General features: G+C 39.2%; 1 protein-coding gene across 5 annotated transcripts in view; it reads right to left on the bottom strand.

Annotated features, from left to right (window-relative positions):
* Positions 1-1,021: 1,021 nt before the first annotated feature.
* The window catches only part of arhgef25b (Rho guanine nucleotide exchange factor (GEF) 25b), a 27,861-nt gene continuing 13,401 nt past the window's right edge, over positions 1,022-15,481 (bottom strand). For 3 of the 5 annotated variants that reach the window (XM_044023343.1, XM_044023341.1, XM_044023344.1), the window contains 15 exons: positions 12,657-12,979; positions 12,451-12,546; positions 8,495-8,622; positions 7,815-7,881; positions 7,590-7,693; positions 7,371-7,440; positions 6,284-6,373; positions 6,092-6,184; positions 5,754-5,804; positions 4,912-4,989; positions 4,613-4,804; positions 4,357-4,534; positions 4,075-4,268; positions 3,852-3,992; positions 1,022-1,342 (listed from right to left, as the gene is read on the bottom strand). In XM_044023343.1, coding sequence (XP_043879278.1) covers positions 1,304-1,342; positions 3,852-3,992; positions 4,075-4,268; positions 4,357-4,534; positions 4,613-4,804; positions 4,912-4,989; positions 5,754-5,804; positions 6,092-6,184; positions 6,284-6,373; positions 7,371-7,440; positions 7,590-7,693; positions 7,815-7,881; positions 8,495-8,622; positions 12,451-12,546; positions 12,657-12,979 — 1,844 coding nt within the window. In that variant the 3' untranslated portion in view covers positions 1,022-1,303. The remainder of the gene's footprint in view (positions 1,343-3,851; positions 3,993-4,074; positions 4,269-4,356; positions 4,535-4,612; positions 4,805-4,911; positions 4,990-5,753; positions 5,805-6,091; positions 6,185-6,283; positions 6,374-7,370; positions 7,441-7,589; positions 7,694-7,814; positions 7,882-8,494; positions 8,623-12,450; positions 12,547-12,656; positions 12,980-15,481) is intronic. The other 2 variants (XM_044023342.1, XM_044023346.1) reach the window with 1 other exon arrangement.

The following is a 15,481-nucleotide window of genomic DNA, read 5'->3' as shown; positions in this document are numbered from 1 at the left end:
TGCAGAGATGTCTCTATATATCTGATTTCAATGCCCTATCATAGGACATTGAAATCATAAACTGAAGCAAACGACTCAGACCTGATTTCTGCAAAAAAAAATTTTTAGATGAGTTAAAGTTGTGTAGATTAATATGGAATGATGATAAAATATATAAGTTACAGCAAATAAACCTGCAGGTTTTCATCTTCCTTAAGAGGAGCTCCTGTTTTTTCCATCCATCTTCTACCGCTTTATCCTCGTCATGAGCGTCACAGGGACAGCTGACATAGGGTGATACACCATGGACAGGTCACCAGTCTATCACAGGGCTACATAGAGACGAATGGTCAATTTAGAGTGTCCAATTTACCTAATTCCCAAATCTGCATGTCTTTGGACTGTGGGAGGAAGCTGGAGAACCTGGAGAACATGCAAACTCCATGGAGAAAGGCCCTTGTTCCAACCGGGTCGCAAACCCAGGTCTTCTTGCTGCAAAGGCACGAGTGCTAACCACTACACCAAAATAATGATGACAAATTCCACAGGGGAAATTACTCTGTTTTTTTTTTTATTATTCTTTGTGTGTATCTGGAGATTCTGGACATAACAAATCAGAGTTCTACTGACAGGATTCCACGTGGCATTATTTACATTTATGGATGACAGTGACATATGAGCACCTATATGAGTTTTTTTGTTTTTTTCTTTGTTCCCTTTTTCTTCTCTGCTGAATTTTTGACACACACCTTGCGGTGTGTTTACTTCAGATAACACTCGAACAATGGCTGGGTTAAAATAGCCCACCAATGGGAAAATACAAGCTATACTAGGTTATTCTTTAAGAAGACAGAGACATACATGGCCCATGACACTTGTGTGAATTCAGTGATACTGGAATCTACCCAGTGAAAGCGAGGGTACAGCTGTTTGAGAGTAAAAGGGACGTTTGGTCCTTTATGAAAAATATGATCTGTTACAAAAATATCCATCAAGGAAATTTTAACGGAAAAAGTGAGAAACATATACAACAAACAAGGTCAAGTGTCCATGGTGCTGTATTTTCACCTATCCTCTGTTATCAACACCTGTACATGACATGTCGCTTAAACACTCAAATTATGATTAATCCAGATTAGTTGAGATACCGTGAGATACCGTGCACCATAGTGGTATTTGGGAGGAATCCGGAAGGAAATTTGGGAGACGATGTGAAGGAGCTGGAATGTTAACGACTCCTGCAGTGGAGTGAAAAAGTCGATCACTGCTGAACAAAGAATTCAGTCGAGGCACTCCTACACCTCCTACAAGAAGGAAAGTGAGTTCAACCGTCATCGCTGGCCTTGAACATGGTCATCACACCCTGAGAGAGGAAAAAATACAATTAAATAAATTCAGTAATAAGAATTTAGTTTGAAGACATGACATACAAAATAATCTTTGTAAATAAAGGTAAGTCTTTGACGTATGCAAGTATGTAGGTGGGAGATCTTTTTATTTAACTTAAATGCCCACTGTGTATCATTCAAGAGGGTGAAATTGAATTTGCATATGAGTATAAGTGCATAATTGCTTTTTAATAAAAAAAAAAAGGTTTCTGTAGACTGATAGTAAGCCAGACTGTGTTCATGCACATGGAGCAATGTGGCCAAATGCATCTTCAAACCACCCCCAAATGGATCGTATCAGATCTGAAGACACATTCAGGATGCAGTGGGTGCGTTCAGACCTGTAATTTACACTGTCTGCATGTGGTCTGAAGTCTCAGGATGGATGTTCATACCAGTTCTGAATGGAATCAGTGAGACAACAATGTGAAGCCTGTTCTTGCAGCTTTAGGTGTAAAGTTAACTTGTTTGCACGTCTGCACCCAGAGCACAATGGAAAAGCTGCTGATCCAAACACACTAAGACAGAGAACAGAGCACAGGAGTGACTTTGTGGAATCAGGCCAGATAAACCTGATGACTAAGAGCACTTTGATCAAACCATTTCCTCCACTTGGTGGAAGTGTGGGAGAAAAAGATAAAACATTAGGTCAGTGGGTTTTTCTTATATAACTAAATGACACCGGCTACAGCTTAGGTCGTTCAAGATTTTAAATCAGCACAGAAACAACAACAGGATATTTGACAAAGGCAACTGGAGAGTAATTTCCCCTCAACATCACTGATGATGACAACAAACAGGCTCAGGCTGTAGCCACAGAGAAAACACAGCTGATATTCCCAGGTGATGTTTTTTTTAAATACACAATTAACACTTAAACTAATCTGCTACATCTTTAACGTCAATGCATGTCATATAAGAGCAGCAGTTATACAGAGGTTAGCAGCAGAAAGGCTCATGGTTTGAATCCTCCTTCTGTCCAGACTCTTTGAAGACAGGGTCTGTGCGGACTTTAAATGTTCTTCTGTTTGTGTGTGGGGGTTTCTCAGAGTACCACGGCTTCCTCCCACAGTCCAAAGACATGCAGATTAGGGGTTGGGTAAATTGCAGACTGTAACATGACCATAAAAAAGTCACCAGGCCAGGACTCAGCTGCCTACATCAGCAGGAAAGGGGACACTCTTTTGAGGATACAGATGTGCACATGCTCAACAGTAAAGACAGATTGTTGACGGATTGATGAAAAAAAACATTGGAGAAACTATCTCTGAACAGAAGAGGTCTTTCATCTTTCCCCATGAGACTAAATAACTTGTCTAATTTTGCCTCATGTGACCACACCTTAAACCTTAAACTTTTTGACCTCCCTTAACAACGTGGACCTCTCCGACAACTGTCGTTGACTCTCAGTAGCACTTTCTGCCACCAGACCAGGTGTTACACTGAAGCTTCACTGAAGTTAAATTCCTAGGTTTCACCACAGACTTTAAGAACTGACGAAGCCTCATAGGTAAGAAGTGAAAAGTCTTCAAGAAGTCCAGTAGCTGATTCACTGACCTTTTGGATAGAGTCCGTGGCAAACTTCCAATGAAATGTCAGAGTGAGGAAGGAAATGTTCAGTAGTTCTAATGTTACGACTTCAGGGTTGAGCCTTCTTTTTCCCTGCATGTGTCTCCATGTGAGTGTGTGATGGGTTGCAGGTGTGCATGCTTGATTGAACATGTGTGAGTATCGAGGTGGATCAAGGGAGCAGATTGGTTCTACACAGGAAGTTCTAGTTTAAGAGGTCTGATGATCCCGGCTGCAGATGTTCTGTGCTTGTTTTCTTCATGGATGGTTCTCTTGTGATCAGGTTTCTTCTCCTATTAAATTTCATCAGGCTGTACACCAAGAGGGTAAACGCTGCCCCCTACAGTTCAAAGTCCTGAATCATAGATCTTCTGCCCCCTGATGTTTTGGCTCTAATCAGCCAAAACATCTAAAAAGATCAGGTATATTTAAACATATCTGGTGTAATATAAACATATTTGAAATATATGTTATGTACCAGTATTAGTTTTGTGATTATTAGTTTTGAGGGAGCCTTCAGATAATATTATTTTTGTAAATATTTCATGTAATACTGAAATACTTGTCCATGTTAGTCAAGACTAACCTGGAATATGATTTTGATTTAATTCAAAAATAAGACCATTTATATCACAATAGTTTAACAACAATATGTAAGATGCTTCTTAATGCTTCTCTTTAATCCACAAAAAAATTATTCAATAATATGAAGAATCAGCTGAAATTACTGGGATGAAAGGCTTCAAAATTATATTTAATTGAATCATGATCATATCTTATTTTTGTAATGTTATTATTTTGGCACGCAAAGATTTCTGTTATGGTATAACAGTTTGATATAGCTGTATTTATATCACACGTCTATAGTCTTGATGACGCTACAGTTTTGTCATTCACGCATTTACGACCATGTACCTTCATGCTGTGCTGGCTGCAGTGAGGCAGACCATTGGACGTCTCTCCGTTGTGTCCCGCTTCTGTGCACAAACTGAGCTGCTGGTGGGAAGAAGGTGATGGCAGAACTTCTCCAGGTGTTGCAGCACAAGGGTTGGAAACCTTAAAACAGATAAGAGTTGTGAGAGAAAGAGCGATGTGTGTGTTTATGTAAATGTGTAAGTTAGCATCACTGTACACTCACCACCTTTGATGCAGGGCAGTGCTGCGGTGGATGCAGGGAGGGAAGGGAGGCGTTGAGAGACAACAGAAATGGCTGCTGACGTCGGTCTATAGATGCTGACAACTGAGGTTGCAGAGCAGATGGAGAATTCATGTTTCTGCCAAGACTGTTTGACTTGCTTTCTCTGCGTTGGTACTCAATTGGGGACTGAAGGGCTACAATGAACAGGATGAGACATTATTCATACAGCCCAAATTCTTCTTACAACTGCAGTTTTATTGAAGAAACACCAAGCTCTGGTACCATTGAGGAAGTTCCTCTGAGTCTCTAAGATTTGGACAATGTCACTGAGCCAAGCCAGCCTTATTTCCGGAGATGAAGCCTGCACGATGAAGCGCGTCACACTTCCGTCTTTCCCCCGGGAGGTCAGGACCAGGCAGCATGGATCTTCAGTGTGCTCCTCCACACCCAAACAGCTGACCTTTGGAGGCCACACAAGAGGAGTGTTATACACGAAGAAACTACACTAAACCAAACATGCATTGGAATAAAGTTTTACCTTGATGCTGTTTTTAAAAGTGTACCCTGGCAACAAGAAGCCTTTTTTCTTATCAATTGGCTCGCTGAAGATAACCAGCTGCTCAAACAGGAAGACCCGCCTCTCCCTCGCTCTGGACACAAAGCCAGTTTCCTGCTCACTGACAGAGAACGTATCCTGCTGGAGTAGCTTCCCCTGAGCTGTGATTTTACCCTGAAACATTAGGTGTGTAACAAAACAGTGTGTGAGACCCCAAAACACCCTGGATATATGTTTAACCTCTGTGGAGATAAAAAACAAAACAAAACATAGTTTCTCACCTCAAACCCCTGGAGTCTCCCAACATTCATCATATCGTTACAGCGTTTAGGCACAAAACACATCACCTCCACCGCCCTCTGATGAAGGAAATTGGATGAATCAAGAAGTTAAAACACACAGGAAGATGTTCGCTACACACAAATTATAAAAACATGTATTTGTATTAAAACTGCAAAGTGTAACCTTTGGTGATTTTTGTTGTTGATGATGTACCATTATTTGTATGCTGTGTCTTTCATCTGATATCAGCCTCTGTCAGGCAATACTATCAGACCTGAGTAAGTGAGCATTTATCCCATCAAACTATAGAATGACTGGGTTTTCTTGAGCAGTAGAAACTTTTCATGGATGCTTCTTTGTGTTGTCAGCCATTTGCGCGGACAATTTGGACCTTAATGCTTAATGGTCCAAATCGTCCATCCAAATTGTCACCGACAGGATTTGGCATGCATACTTCTCATTACCGTAAATCCTAGACCATTTGTGATATCTAGAAAATTTAAAAACTATGGACTGGCGATCTGTCCAGGCTGTACCCCACCTTTCACCCTATATCAGCTAAGTTTGGCACAGCACCCCTATGACCCTCATGTGGATGATAAAACAATAGAAGATGGATGTATGGCTACTGGAAAGCAGAGAAATAGAGCTTTGCACTCATATACTACACAATACAATCACAGACTCATAAGAGGGTTTTGGGCACAATGCTGCTGCTGCCTTCCTGTTCATGAAATTGGAATTGTGTGAACTCATTTGACCTTGGTTTGAAGGCACCAGACATTTGTTTGCATTTAAAAGTTACACACGACAGCTTTAACCTCACGTAACAAAATTTTACCTGCAGCTCCTCAACGTCTCTTCCTGCTCTACAATAGTACTTGAGGAAGTCCTGAGAAAAAGAAAGAAAAATTAGATCTTTAATGCTTTGATAATAACAAAAACACACATGCATTTACAGAATGACCTTTTAATTTATGTTAAAAAAATGTAGTGTGACATTTCAATAATGCTTTGATTTATGCTTCTGACGAATAACGTACTCATGCTGTTACGATCATAACCATTTGTGGTGTCAGGTTGCATAAAATGCTCATTTTTGTCAGTAAAATGCTGCCTTAATATCCGTTTCACATATATGAGAAAATGATGTTCATTTTATCATTTTACTGAAAGAACCTTCAGCAACAGTTGATACTTCATGATTCTCTGCACAGGTTTGATGAGCAGGTCATTGAGCTGCAGCCGGTGACCCAGCTGCTGCCTCAGCTCCTGTCAGGTACAATCAGAGAGAGAGAGAAAAATGTTTAAAGTAAAGTAAAAAAAATGTCATCAGCAAGCTTTGCTGAAGTAAAAAAAAAGATTACTCACCTCAAAGTATGTCTCAATGTACTCTGAGACGATGTGCTCAGACCTGGGTTTGTTCTGACAGTAGACCACGTACATGTGAAGACGTCGTTCCTGGACATTTAAGACGAGAAGCACATCATGTGGTGATTAATCTATATGCTTGTGTGACGAAGGGACGGATAAAGAGGGAATAAAACCTTTGAGCTGGTCCTGACACTTGTAGGTTTTTTTTCTTTCCCTGTAGAGTTTCGTGAAAGTTCATCTTTGCCTCATTATATCCAGTTCCAGTGGCTGAGTCAGACTGGTTTAATTAGGTAGTTTACACTATGCTGACGAGAGTGGGGCAGAAATGTCAAGCTAGAAATTTGCGCTGAAAGATTATGCACTCATACCACATACCAGAGACGCTACAGAGCCAATAACTGAACCCACATCTTTAAATTTGTAGATTACAATGGAGTTGCTCCAAGTTCAAATTTCAAATTTCTTGTATATAGATGTGCATATCCTTGTTTGTTCATGCTTGCATGTATTAAGAACACCAGTTCAACTGCTTGTTAACATTAATATCCATCAGCCGATCACATGGCAGCAACTCAGTGCTTATAGGCATGTCGACATGGTTACGATAAAATGCTGAAGTACAAAACCGAGCATAAATGTGATCTGAGTGACGCTGGATTTGGAGTAGTTATTGGTACCAGACACGCTGGTCTGATTATTTCAGAAACGGCTCATCTACTGGGATTTTCATGCACAACCATCTGAAAAAGAGAAAATATCCTGTGGGCGAGGCGGTAGCTCATGTGGGCAAAAATGCATTTATGCAATTAATGCAAGACGTCAAAGGAGAATGACTGCTTCATCATAACAGAAAGGCAAAAGTAACTCAAATAAGTTACAACAAAAGTATATGAGGAGAGTCCCTGAGGCAGACGAGTCAAACCAACAGAGATTACAATCACAGACCTTTATTTGTGCGTCTGCACCTGCAGACAACTGATTTCTAAGATGAAGACATATTTGGATGACAATATGCTGCAACCTGCAATCACCAAAGGTCAAACTCTCCTATCTACACTTGTTACTTACTGATCCGTAAACTCACATGTTTGATGAAGAGCTGAGATAGGCTGTCTGGATCACCCACACATTTCTCCAGCTCTCCCAGGAAGTAACTGTGGGACACGAGGCAGAGAAGGCCAGAGAGGAAAAGTCATGCAGGAAACAAACCACAGGGGACATAAGACACACCAGACCTTCATGAAAAGCAAGAAACTCAGAATAATAACAGTTCCGATACAAAAGGAAGTGTCAGAGGACTCACTCCTTGTGCCAGTCATAGATCTGGTGTATGTTTCCAAACACAATCCTGTCCTTCCCTTTCATGTCCTCTGGAACTCCCTGGTTAGACATAGTGGCCATGTAGCCCTACACACACACACACACACACACACACACACACACACACACACACAAATGTTGAGTCTGATTTTCATATATATATGTGTGTATGTATGTATGTAAATGTCAGTTTGAATTGTAGACAAACCTGCACTATGAGTCCGAGGTCTTCCACATACAACCTTTCTGTCTCTATTAATTCGGTCAGCACATATCTGAAAAAGATATTTAAATGCAGCAAATAAAAGACAAAAAAACAAAAAGCACATCTATGTGAAGGGAATTTGTCATTTGTCATTTGCTTTAGAAATATGCTAAAAATTACTTTCATATAATGACATAAGAAGCATAAAGCCTGGATACAGGGGAGGACAGATTGTCTGGCTCAGTTCAATTTGTTGTGTTGTGCATTGAACTTCCTGGCTCAAGTAGGTAAATAATATGGCACAAGAAAGAATAGTGCAGCATATTACACCACATATTTTGTATCATTTACCTCTGGTTATGTTTTGCCCACATTTTTCTGTCAGTTTGTTGGACTTTGATAACACTTTCTAGGTAGGTTATGAACCAAGGCCAAGGTAAAAATCTGATTTTGGTGGTGATCCTGACACAGAAATGAGCAGCCTTGGTTTCCGCTCTCTGAGTGCTTTGTCTAGGTTAGATGATGGTATTTCTAATGGATTAAACACACATGATATAATGTACTTGAACAAATACTTTGTTCACATTGGACAGAGCAACTCTTTTTTTCCTTGCTAAGTATATCAGCACGGAAATAAATCAGTATACGTCCCAAAATGTCAAAGTAATCCTTTAAACACCTACATGCTCTTCTCTAAGGCAATGCTCCTCTCCTCTTCGCTGTCCACTGTGGCAGACCACTGACTTCCTGAGTCATCAGTCACAGTGCAGCTTTCCTCCCCTTGGAGAGTGTTGATGCTGGATTTTTGACTCTGAAACACACGAGCGAGACAACACAGCATTAAATAGGCAATAAGAGAATGCTGGCTGGTACTGACGAGAATTCCAAATGGAATATAACCTGAGTATTTTCATTTTCACAAAAATGTTTTTATAGTATTTTGATATTTTTTGTTGGCACATCAAACCAAAACAAACTAAATTTTATTTTGTTGTTTATATTTCTTGCAACTTTTACTTTGTTATTCATTAGTACCAAATAAAATCAGAATGGGAAGACTTGGTTGTATTTATATAGAGCCTTTCTAGTCTTGATGAGCTGCTTTACACTGTTTTGTCATTCCCCCATTCACACGCTGTATTGCTCAAGGACACATATAGACTACCAGTCAGGAATTGAACTCACATCCTTACAGTTGAAAGACAACTCGCCCTACCACTGAGCTGCCATGGCTCAATCCTAACTTCTCACTTATTTAATACTTTTACTTCTAAAACTTAAGTACATTATATTTCAGAAAATTAATTTTGACACTTAAGTAGAGTAAATGTGACATACTTTAAGACTCTTACTTAAAAGTGACTTCAACTTCTTAACTAACTTAACTTCTTACTATATATTTATATATATGTATATATATATATATATACATATATATACATATATATATATACATGTGTATATATATATATATATACACACATGTACTGTATATGATATCCTGATTCTGAGAAATACATCATTGGGGCAGTTTCACTGATCCTCTATTGGAAAAGTCAATCTACCTGCTAAATCTCAAGTAACCTGAGAGCAATGATCACTTTTTAATGCCGTCTTGCTGCTAAGGAAACTGTTGGGCAAAGCCATTAGGAAAAATAAAGTCAGGCCTGATGGATGAAGATGAGTAATGAGCAACATTTGTACAATTAGTCATGTCATATAAAAGAGGTGAAGGGGAGATGTTATATAATGCAGTACACACCATTGCTCACCTAAAAGCAGAATAATCAAATGTGTATTTGGCTGTAATCCTCTTCACATATACTCTAGTCTCACTGCATTTTGTTCTCAGCCTTGGTGAGCTGGATGTTAATCCTTCTTTGGAGGCAGTTTATAGGTCAAATATGCACTTTCTGTTTATTCTATCTTTTCTTCTTCTTTTCTTTTTTTGTAAGGTCTGTTCACGTCCTCACCTAGCAGCCTGACACGTTCTGCCCATGAACTGTGATCAGTATATCAGCCATAACAACTGCTCCACTTCACTCCCTGCTTCCTCTCAATGTTTCTGCCAGCTATTCCTTAAATTTAAAGGAATAGTTAAAAAATGATGGCAAAGAAGCAGGTAAATATGTAATGTAAATATGTCACACAAGTCAGCAGCCAGTTATCTTATTTTAGCATTTAAAAAAAACAACTTAAGCTTGTTAATCAACATTTATCCATTTGTGTAATCCTGTGATGCAAACACCACAGCACAAACGTGACAATTTGATTGTTCAGAAGAAATGGTGGAGTACTTTGTTTTTCTCTTATTCACACTCTGAATGAATAACAGTTAAAGATGAACTATTTAACCCACCTGTTCCCTGTTTTGTTTTAAACATATTTGTTAAAGGCCTACACATACATACAGCAGCATGTATCGACAGTAATAACAAAATGTGAAGAAGTCAAAAGAAAAAAAGAATGTACATATCAAATGAGTAAGTAATGGTTGAAGCAGGGTCAGAAGCAGGCATGAACTGCTGCGTCTACACCTAAACGAGATGAGGTGAGGGATTTAGAAGCTTATCTTATCCAAGTCAATGAGTGGCTGCCAGACTTTTGCAAATGTGGCCAAGGAGCCATGCATTACAAGTCTCAGTTTCTCAAGGCTGAGAAAGTGCAACACATCCTGCATCCACGGAGTACAGCTCGGGGGGTGGGGAAACTTCCACTGGAGGAGAATCAACCCTCTGGCGTGACACATTTTGTTTTTGGAGTTTTGAACTGACTAGATTGTTATTGTTAAACACTAACAGTTTTGAAGATGGAATTCCAGTAAAGTGGACAAGCTAAGACAATGAGGCAGGTGAACGCTTACAGTACAACGGTTACAGGTAGGGTCTACATCTGGAAATATTTTTCCATGTTGTTTCCTGTTTTTATGCATTGCTGGGCTCACCGGACGCTGGGTCCTGCAACATATTTATCACACAATCAAACTTCTTATCATTTAACTCTCCACAAGAAAAGAAATAAAAGAATGTCCCAAACTTTCACACTGTTGCTTAAAGTGAAGACAAGTGTTTCTAATCACACTGTCCCAGTCAATGCTAAAAGGGAAAGAGCCAAAGTAAATATAAAAGCTGAATGTGTCCTGATATCATTTAATTCCAACAGACCCGCTGGCTGAGAAAGGTTGAAAATGAGGACAGTCATTTATTGAACAGACGTGATGGATGACAAGAATATTTGAACTCTTTAAAACCAGATTCTTCTCATCTGTTATATAAAGCTTATGAAATTTGACGCGGTCGTTCCTTGGGGGAGAACTGTCCAACATCCACAGGCCTGTTTCTCACCTCGCCTGTTGGCCTCTTCTAATTTCAGAGTAAACTCCTCATCCTCAACCCTGACCCTGTTTCAGCCTTATTCTGGCTGCTTGGCTATAGCTGATAACTTCCAGATGCCGTCCAGAAGAGCCCACAGGATTGATTCCATTCACCACCGCCTTTCAAGGAGTTCTCTCTTCAGTGTGGGGTCTCAAGAAAGATCTGATGTGGTATGTGCGTGTGTGTGTGTGTGTGTGAGCACACACGCAGAATATGCAACAAAATGTGAGAAACTGTTTGACTTACTTGGCAGAGTAATTTGAAGTCAAATGATGTGTGCAAATAAGAGTGACTCCACATGCTGAAACCACTCAACGGCATGCAGCGATAAATTTGCATTGTTATAAATCATGGTTTGCGTGAGTTACTTGGATATTTAAAGCTCCAGTGTGTAACTTTTGGTGATTTTTGTTGTTTTGGTTGACAAAATTTTTATTTGTATGCTGCGTCCCTCATCTAAAAACTGGATCTGTCAATCAAAACTATCAGACCTGACTGAGGGAGTGTTTGTGTGTATACAGCAGCAGCACAGGGGCAGGCGGGGACAGGAAGTCATCATCCTGCTGTCAAGCTGCTGAACTTTTTGTAGCCTATTTCCAGGCTTGCAAAGATGGATTAAAGGACGATTAATAAACGTATGATCGTACAAAAACTGCTGTGAATTCTGTGTCCTGTCCAAGTATTTAATGTAGTCTTCATTAAAATTATTATCTTTGCTTTTTTTGTTTAATGATCCTGTTAAACTACAGCCAGTCACCCAGTGCCAGTCCCTGGATTTGGATTTGGAGCCACTATATTATTTCCTTCATGGAAATAAAATGTGTGGCAATCAATCAACTCAATCAAAGCAAATCAAACGTTTAATGTAACTGCTTGTTGTGTGTCTGAGCCTTTAATCCAACTATAATAAATCACCTGAAATAGTGTGATGGTGAGTGTTTACATTTGTTACCTCTTAAGGGCCTTTTCGTCAGTACCAGTAGTCCTCATGGAGACTAAAACCTGGTCCTATTAAGGCTGAACCTCATTCCTAAGGAACTGGTTAAGTTTAGGGCTAACATTACAGTTTGTGGTTAGGTTTAGGATTAGGAACTGATTGGTTATGATTAGGATTAGGCTTTCTTTTTTTCTTTTTTTTAACTGTCCAAATGAATGTAAATCAATGCAGTGTCCTAAGAAGAACAGCAAACTTGTTTGCATGTTTGTAATAGAATGGAATAGAATAGAATAGAATGGACTAGAATAGAATAGAATAGAAGCATTACTAGGCTGTGTGTATCTCTGCCTTGCAGGAGGTCAGGAGGGCAGGACGGTTGTGTAGGAGAAGAAGCTGCTGGACTCAACATATCATCTCTCCACATCTGTTCAGTATAAAATCAAACAGTCATTAGACACAAACAGATAAAACGTGTTCACTCATGATGAACATATGCATGCATCGAGGCAAACGCTCTAAGTCTTTACGTCTAACCGTGTCTCCGGAGGGGAGGATGTTGTAATTATCTTGTGGTTCCTGAGGCCTCTGCTGAGCTTCATTGTGGGAAAGAAGCAACGGTGGCTGCCTCCCGTCCGACCTGCACATCTGCTTCTCAGCTTTCGCTGCCCCTGCTCTGGCATCAGAGCTCAGCTTGCGCACGGGGTTGCTGAGCCATCTCTTCAGGGCACTGACAGGGTGCCGTGATCCTCCAGATGAGGAGTGTGAGCAGGGGCTGGAGCTGCCCGAGGCCTGGTGGGGCACAGAGCCCACTGACGGGCCAATGCTTCCGTCACTGCCTGCCACGGAGTATGACTCTGCTGCAGACAAAGAAGAGACGGATTTGAGTTAAAGTACAGCAGCTAATTGTGAGGCACATCCTTTCAGGTCAGATGATTCCGACAGATTTCGGCACAAAAATGTTGTTCAATTTCCTGTGCTAAGCCCAAACTGTAACTTTAAAAGCTACAGCTACTGCACCTACTGCTCCTAAATCATTATAAACACAAAAACAGGTCTGTTCTCAGGGGGAAGGAAATCTTAAACCATAGCTTGACAACTTGGATTTGTTGCACACAGTTAAAAGAAAACATCGTTCAACCAAAACCATGGTAAAAGTAATCAAGATCACACTGTTCATGTCACTAAATGTGTGAAAATATAAAAACAGGAATTGCATGTGGTGCTTATTTATAATGTGCACAGTGATTAAGAAGGAAGCTCTTAAAAGCAACAGAATCATTCAGATTCAACTACACATCCCTGTAAAACAAGACTTAAAGCTGTAGTGTGTAACTTTTCAATATGAACACATGCCCATTACATTTTAAACTGGTGTCATATGACTCTCGCTGTGTCATATGCTTTGTTTTTACGTCTGTAGTGACACCGAGTGGAGTGCTTTCCATCAGCGTTTCCCAACCCTGGACCTAAGGGACTCATCGCTCTGCATGTTTTAGATGTTGCCCTGCTCAAACACACCCAACTGACCATTAGGAAAGACAGTTTTACATTAAGACTGATGGTAAGGTGGAAGCACAGTGAAGAGGACAGTGAAGTTAAGATTAAGAACTTAACTTCACTTTTCCGAGACATGAGTGAGGTAGTGAGATACCTAAATAAATGCTAAAAGTAAAAGGTTAGAACAGGATTGTCAAACATACGGCCAAAGGGCCAGAACCGGTCCACCAGGGGGTCCAATCTGGCCCGCAAGATGAGTTTGTGAAAATGTCTATAATAATAATAATAATGTGAAATACTATATTTTTCAGTTCCAGATACCTGTGACTAAATGTTTGTAGAAATCCACTGTGATCTGTAAGAGGTTATAATGCACATAATGGTCAACTTATATTGTTGAAATTACACTTATTTTCTTCAATACATTTCAGGTTGTTTGTAATTTTAAGTTGTGTAAAAATGTAAAACACTAATGACCAAATAGATACTTCATTAAATTGTTGTTAATAGGTTATTATGGTATTGTTTTACTGGTCTGGCCCACTGAAGCTCAGTATGTGACCCAAGAATTATAATGAGTTTGACACCCAGGGTTAGAATATATTTATTTTATATATATATATATATTTGTCCTCAAAAAGATATGAAACAAAATATATACATGTTATATGTATATATCTTGTTTCAATCAACAACAAAATCTAACCATATCTTCCCCAGAAATATCAGCCCATTACTTTTTATTTCACAGACAGACAAGCTTGGAAGAAAGAAATATTTAATATCAAATTCTTGCTCAGTTCAATATCAAATAAGATTTTATTACTTTTATGTATTTATTTTATTAAAACGTAGATTTTAAAGGCTTCAAACTGAAATTTTTGTACTTTGTGACCCCAGGGCAGTTACGGCTGAACTCTGAACTGACATCTTTCTACAACTCAGGCTGATGTGACACAGGAACTGACACCCTTTTTCGCGCTACAGCTGGATCTTGTTTTCCGCTTCACGGCTCTTCGCGGTGGAAAGTGGTACATAATCCTCAACCCCACTGTTTTAATCAAGCATCCTTACAATAATAGTTCACTTCGTTCTGCTGATCGTAGCAAAAGTGGAATCTTTCAAGGGGCCCTACTTTGTCGTTTTGGACGGCTCCCAGAAGCCGCTGTTCCCTGTCAGCACATTTATGTAAGCTGTAATCATAATAACAAGCTTTCAAGAAGCCAGTGAAAATCTGGGTCAGCCATTTGCCAAAAACTGCCTGATACAGCCATTAAACAAGACCCCATAATGACAGTAAAAGACTGAGTGATGTGTTTTTCTTCCTGTTCCATTTCAACACTCTGTTTAATGGTTTTTCATATAACCATCATCATATATATACATATATAATATATAGAGATATATATATCTCTATGTATATATATAGAGAGATATATATATATTCCGACATATCACTAAAAAGATCAATTGTTATCCTGCTGAATGAAGGCACTAAAGCAAGTAAAAGTCAGGGGTTCAGTGATGTCACCAGAATTCATTCACTGTGAATATGAGACTTAAATTTAGGGTTAGGGTTTAATTGTTGACATACAATTAAATACTAATATTTTGGGATCACAGGGATCACTAGAGCAAGATTATTATAGTTAACGAAATAACAAAAACTAAAATTGAAAAAACATTTACGTACACTGAAATAAAAACTAGTTTTAAAAAAACTAACTTAAGCTAGTTAGTTTTATTTTTTTTCCTCTGTTCTGTTTTCAATTTGTTTTTGTTTACAATGTTGACATAAGGCTATGCAAGTTAAACATAACATTCATTATGTAGTTAATTGGGTCGAGTTGTTTCATCTAAGT

The sequence above is a fragment of the Solea senegalensis genome, linkage group LG4 (genome assembly GCF_019176455.1).
Source record: "Solea senegalensis isolate Sse05_10M linkage group LG4, IFAPA_SoseM_1, whole genome shotgun sequence".
NCBI lineage: Eukaryota > Metazoa > Chordata > Actinopteri > Pleuronectiformes > Soleidae > Solea > Solea senegalensis.
The sequence above is the reverse complement of the archived record's forward strand: the minus strand, read 5'-3'. Positions and strand labels throughout refer to the sequence as shown.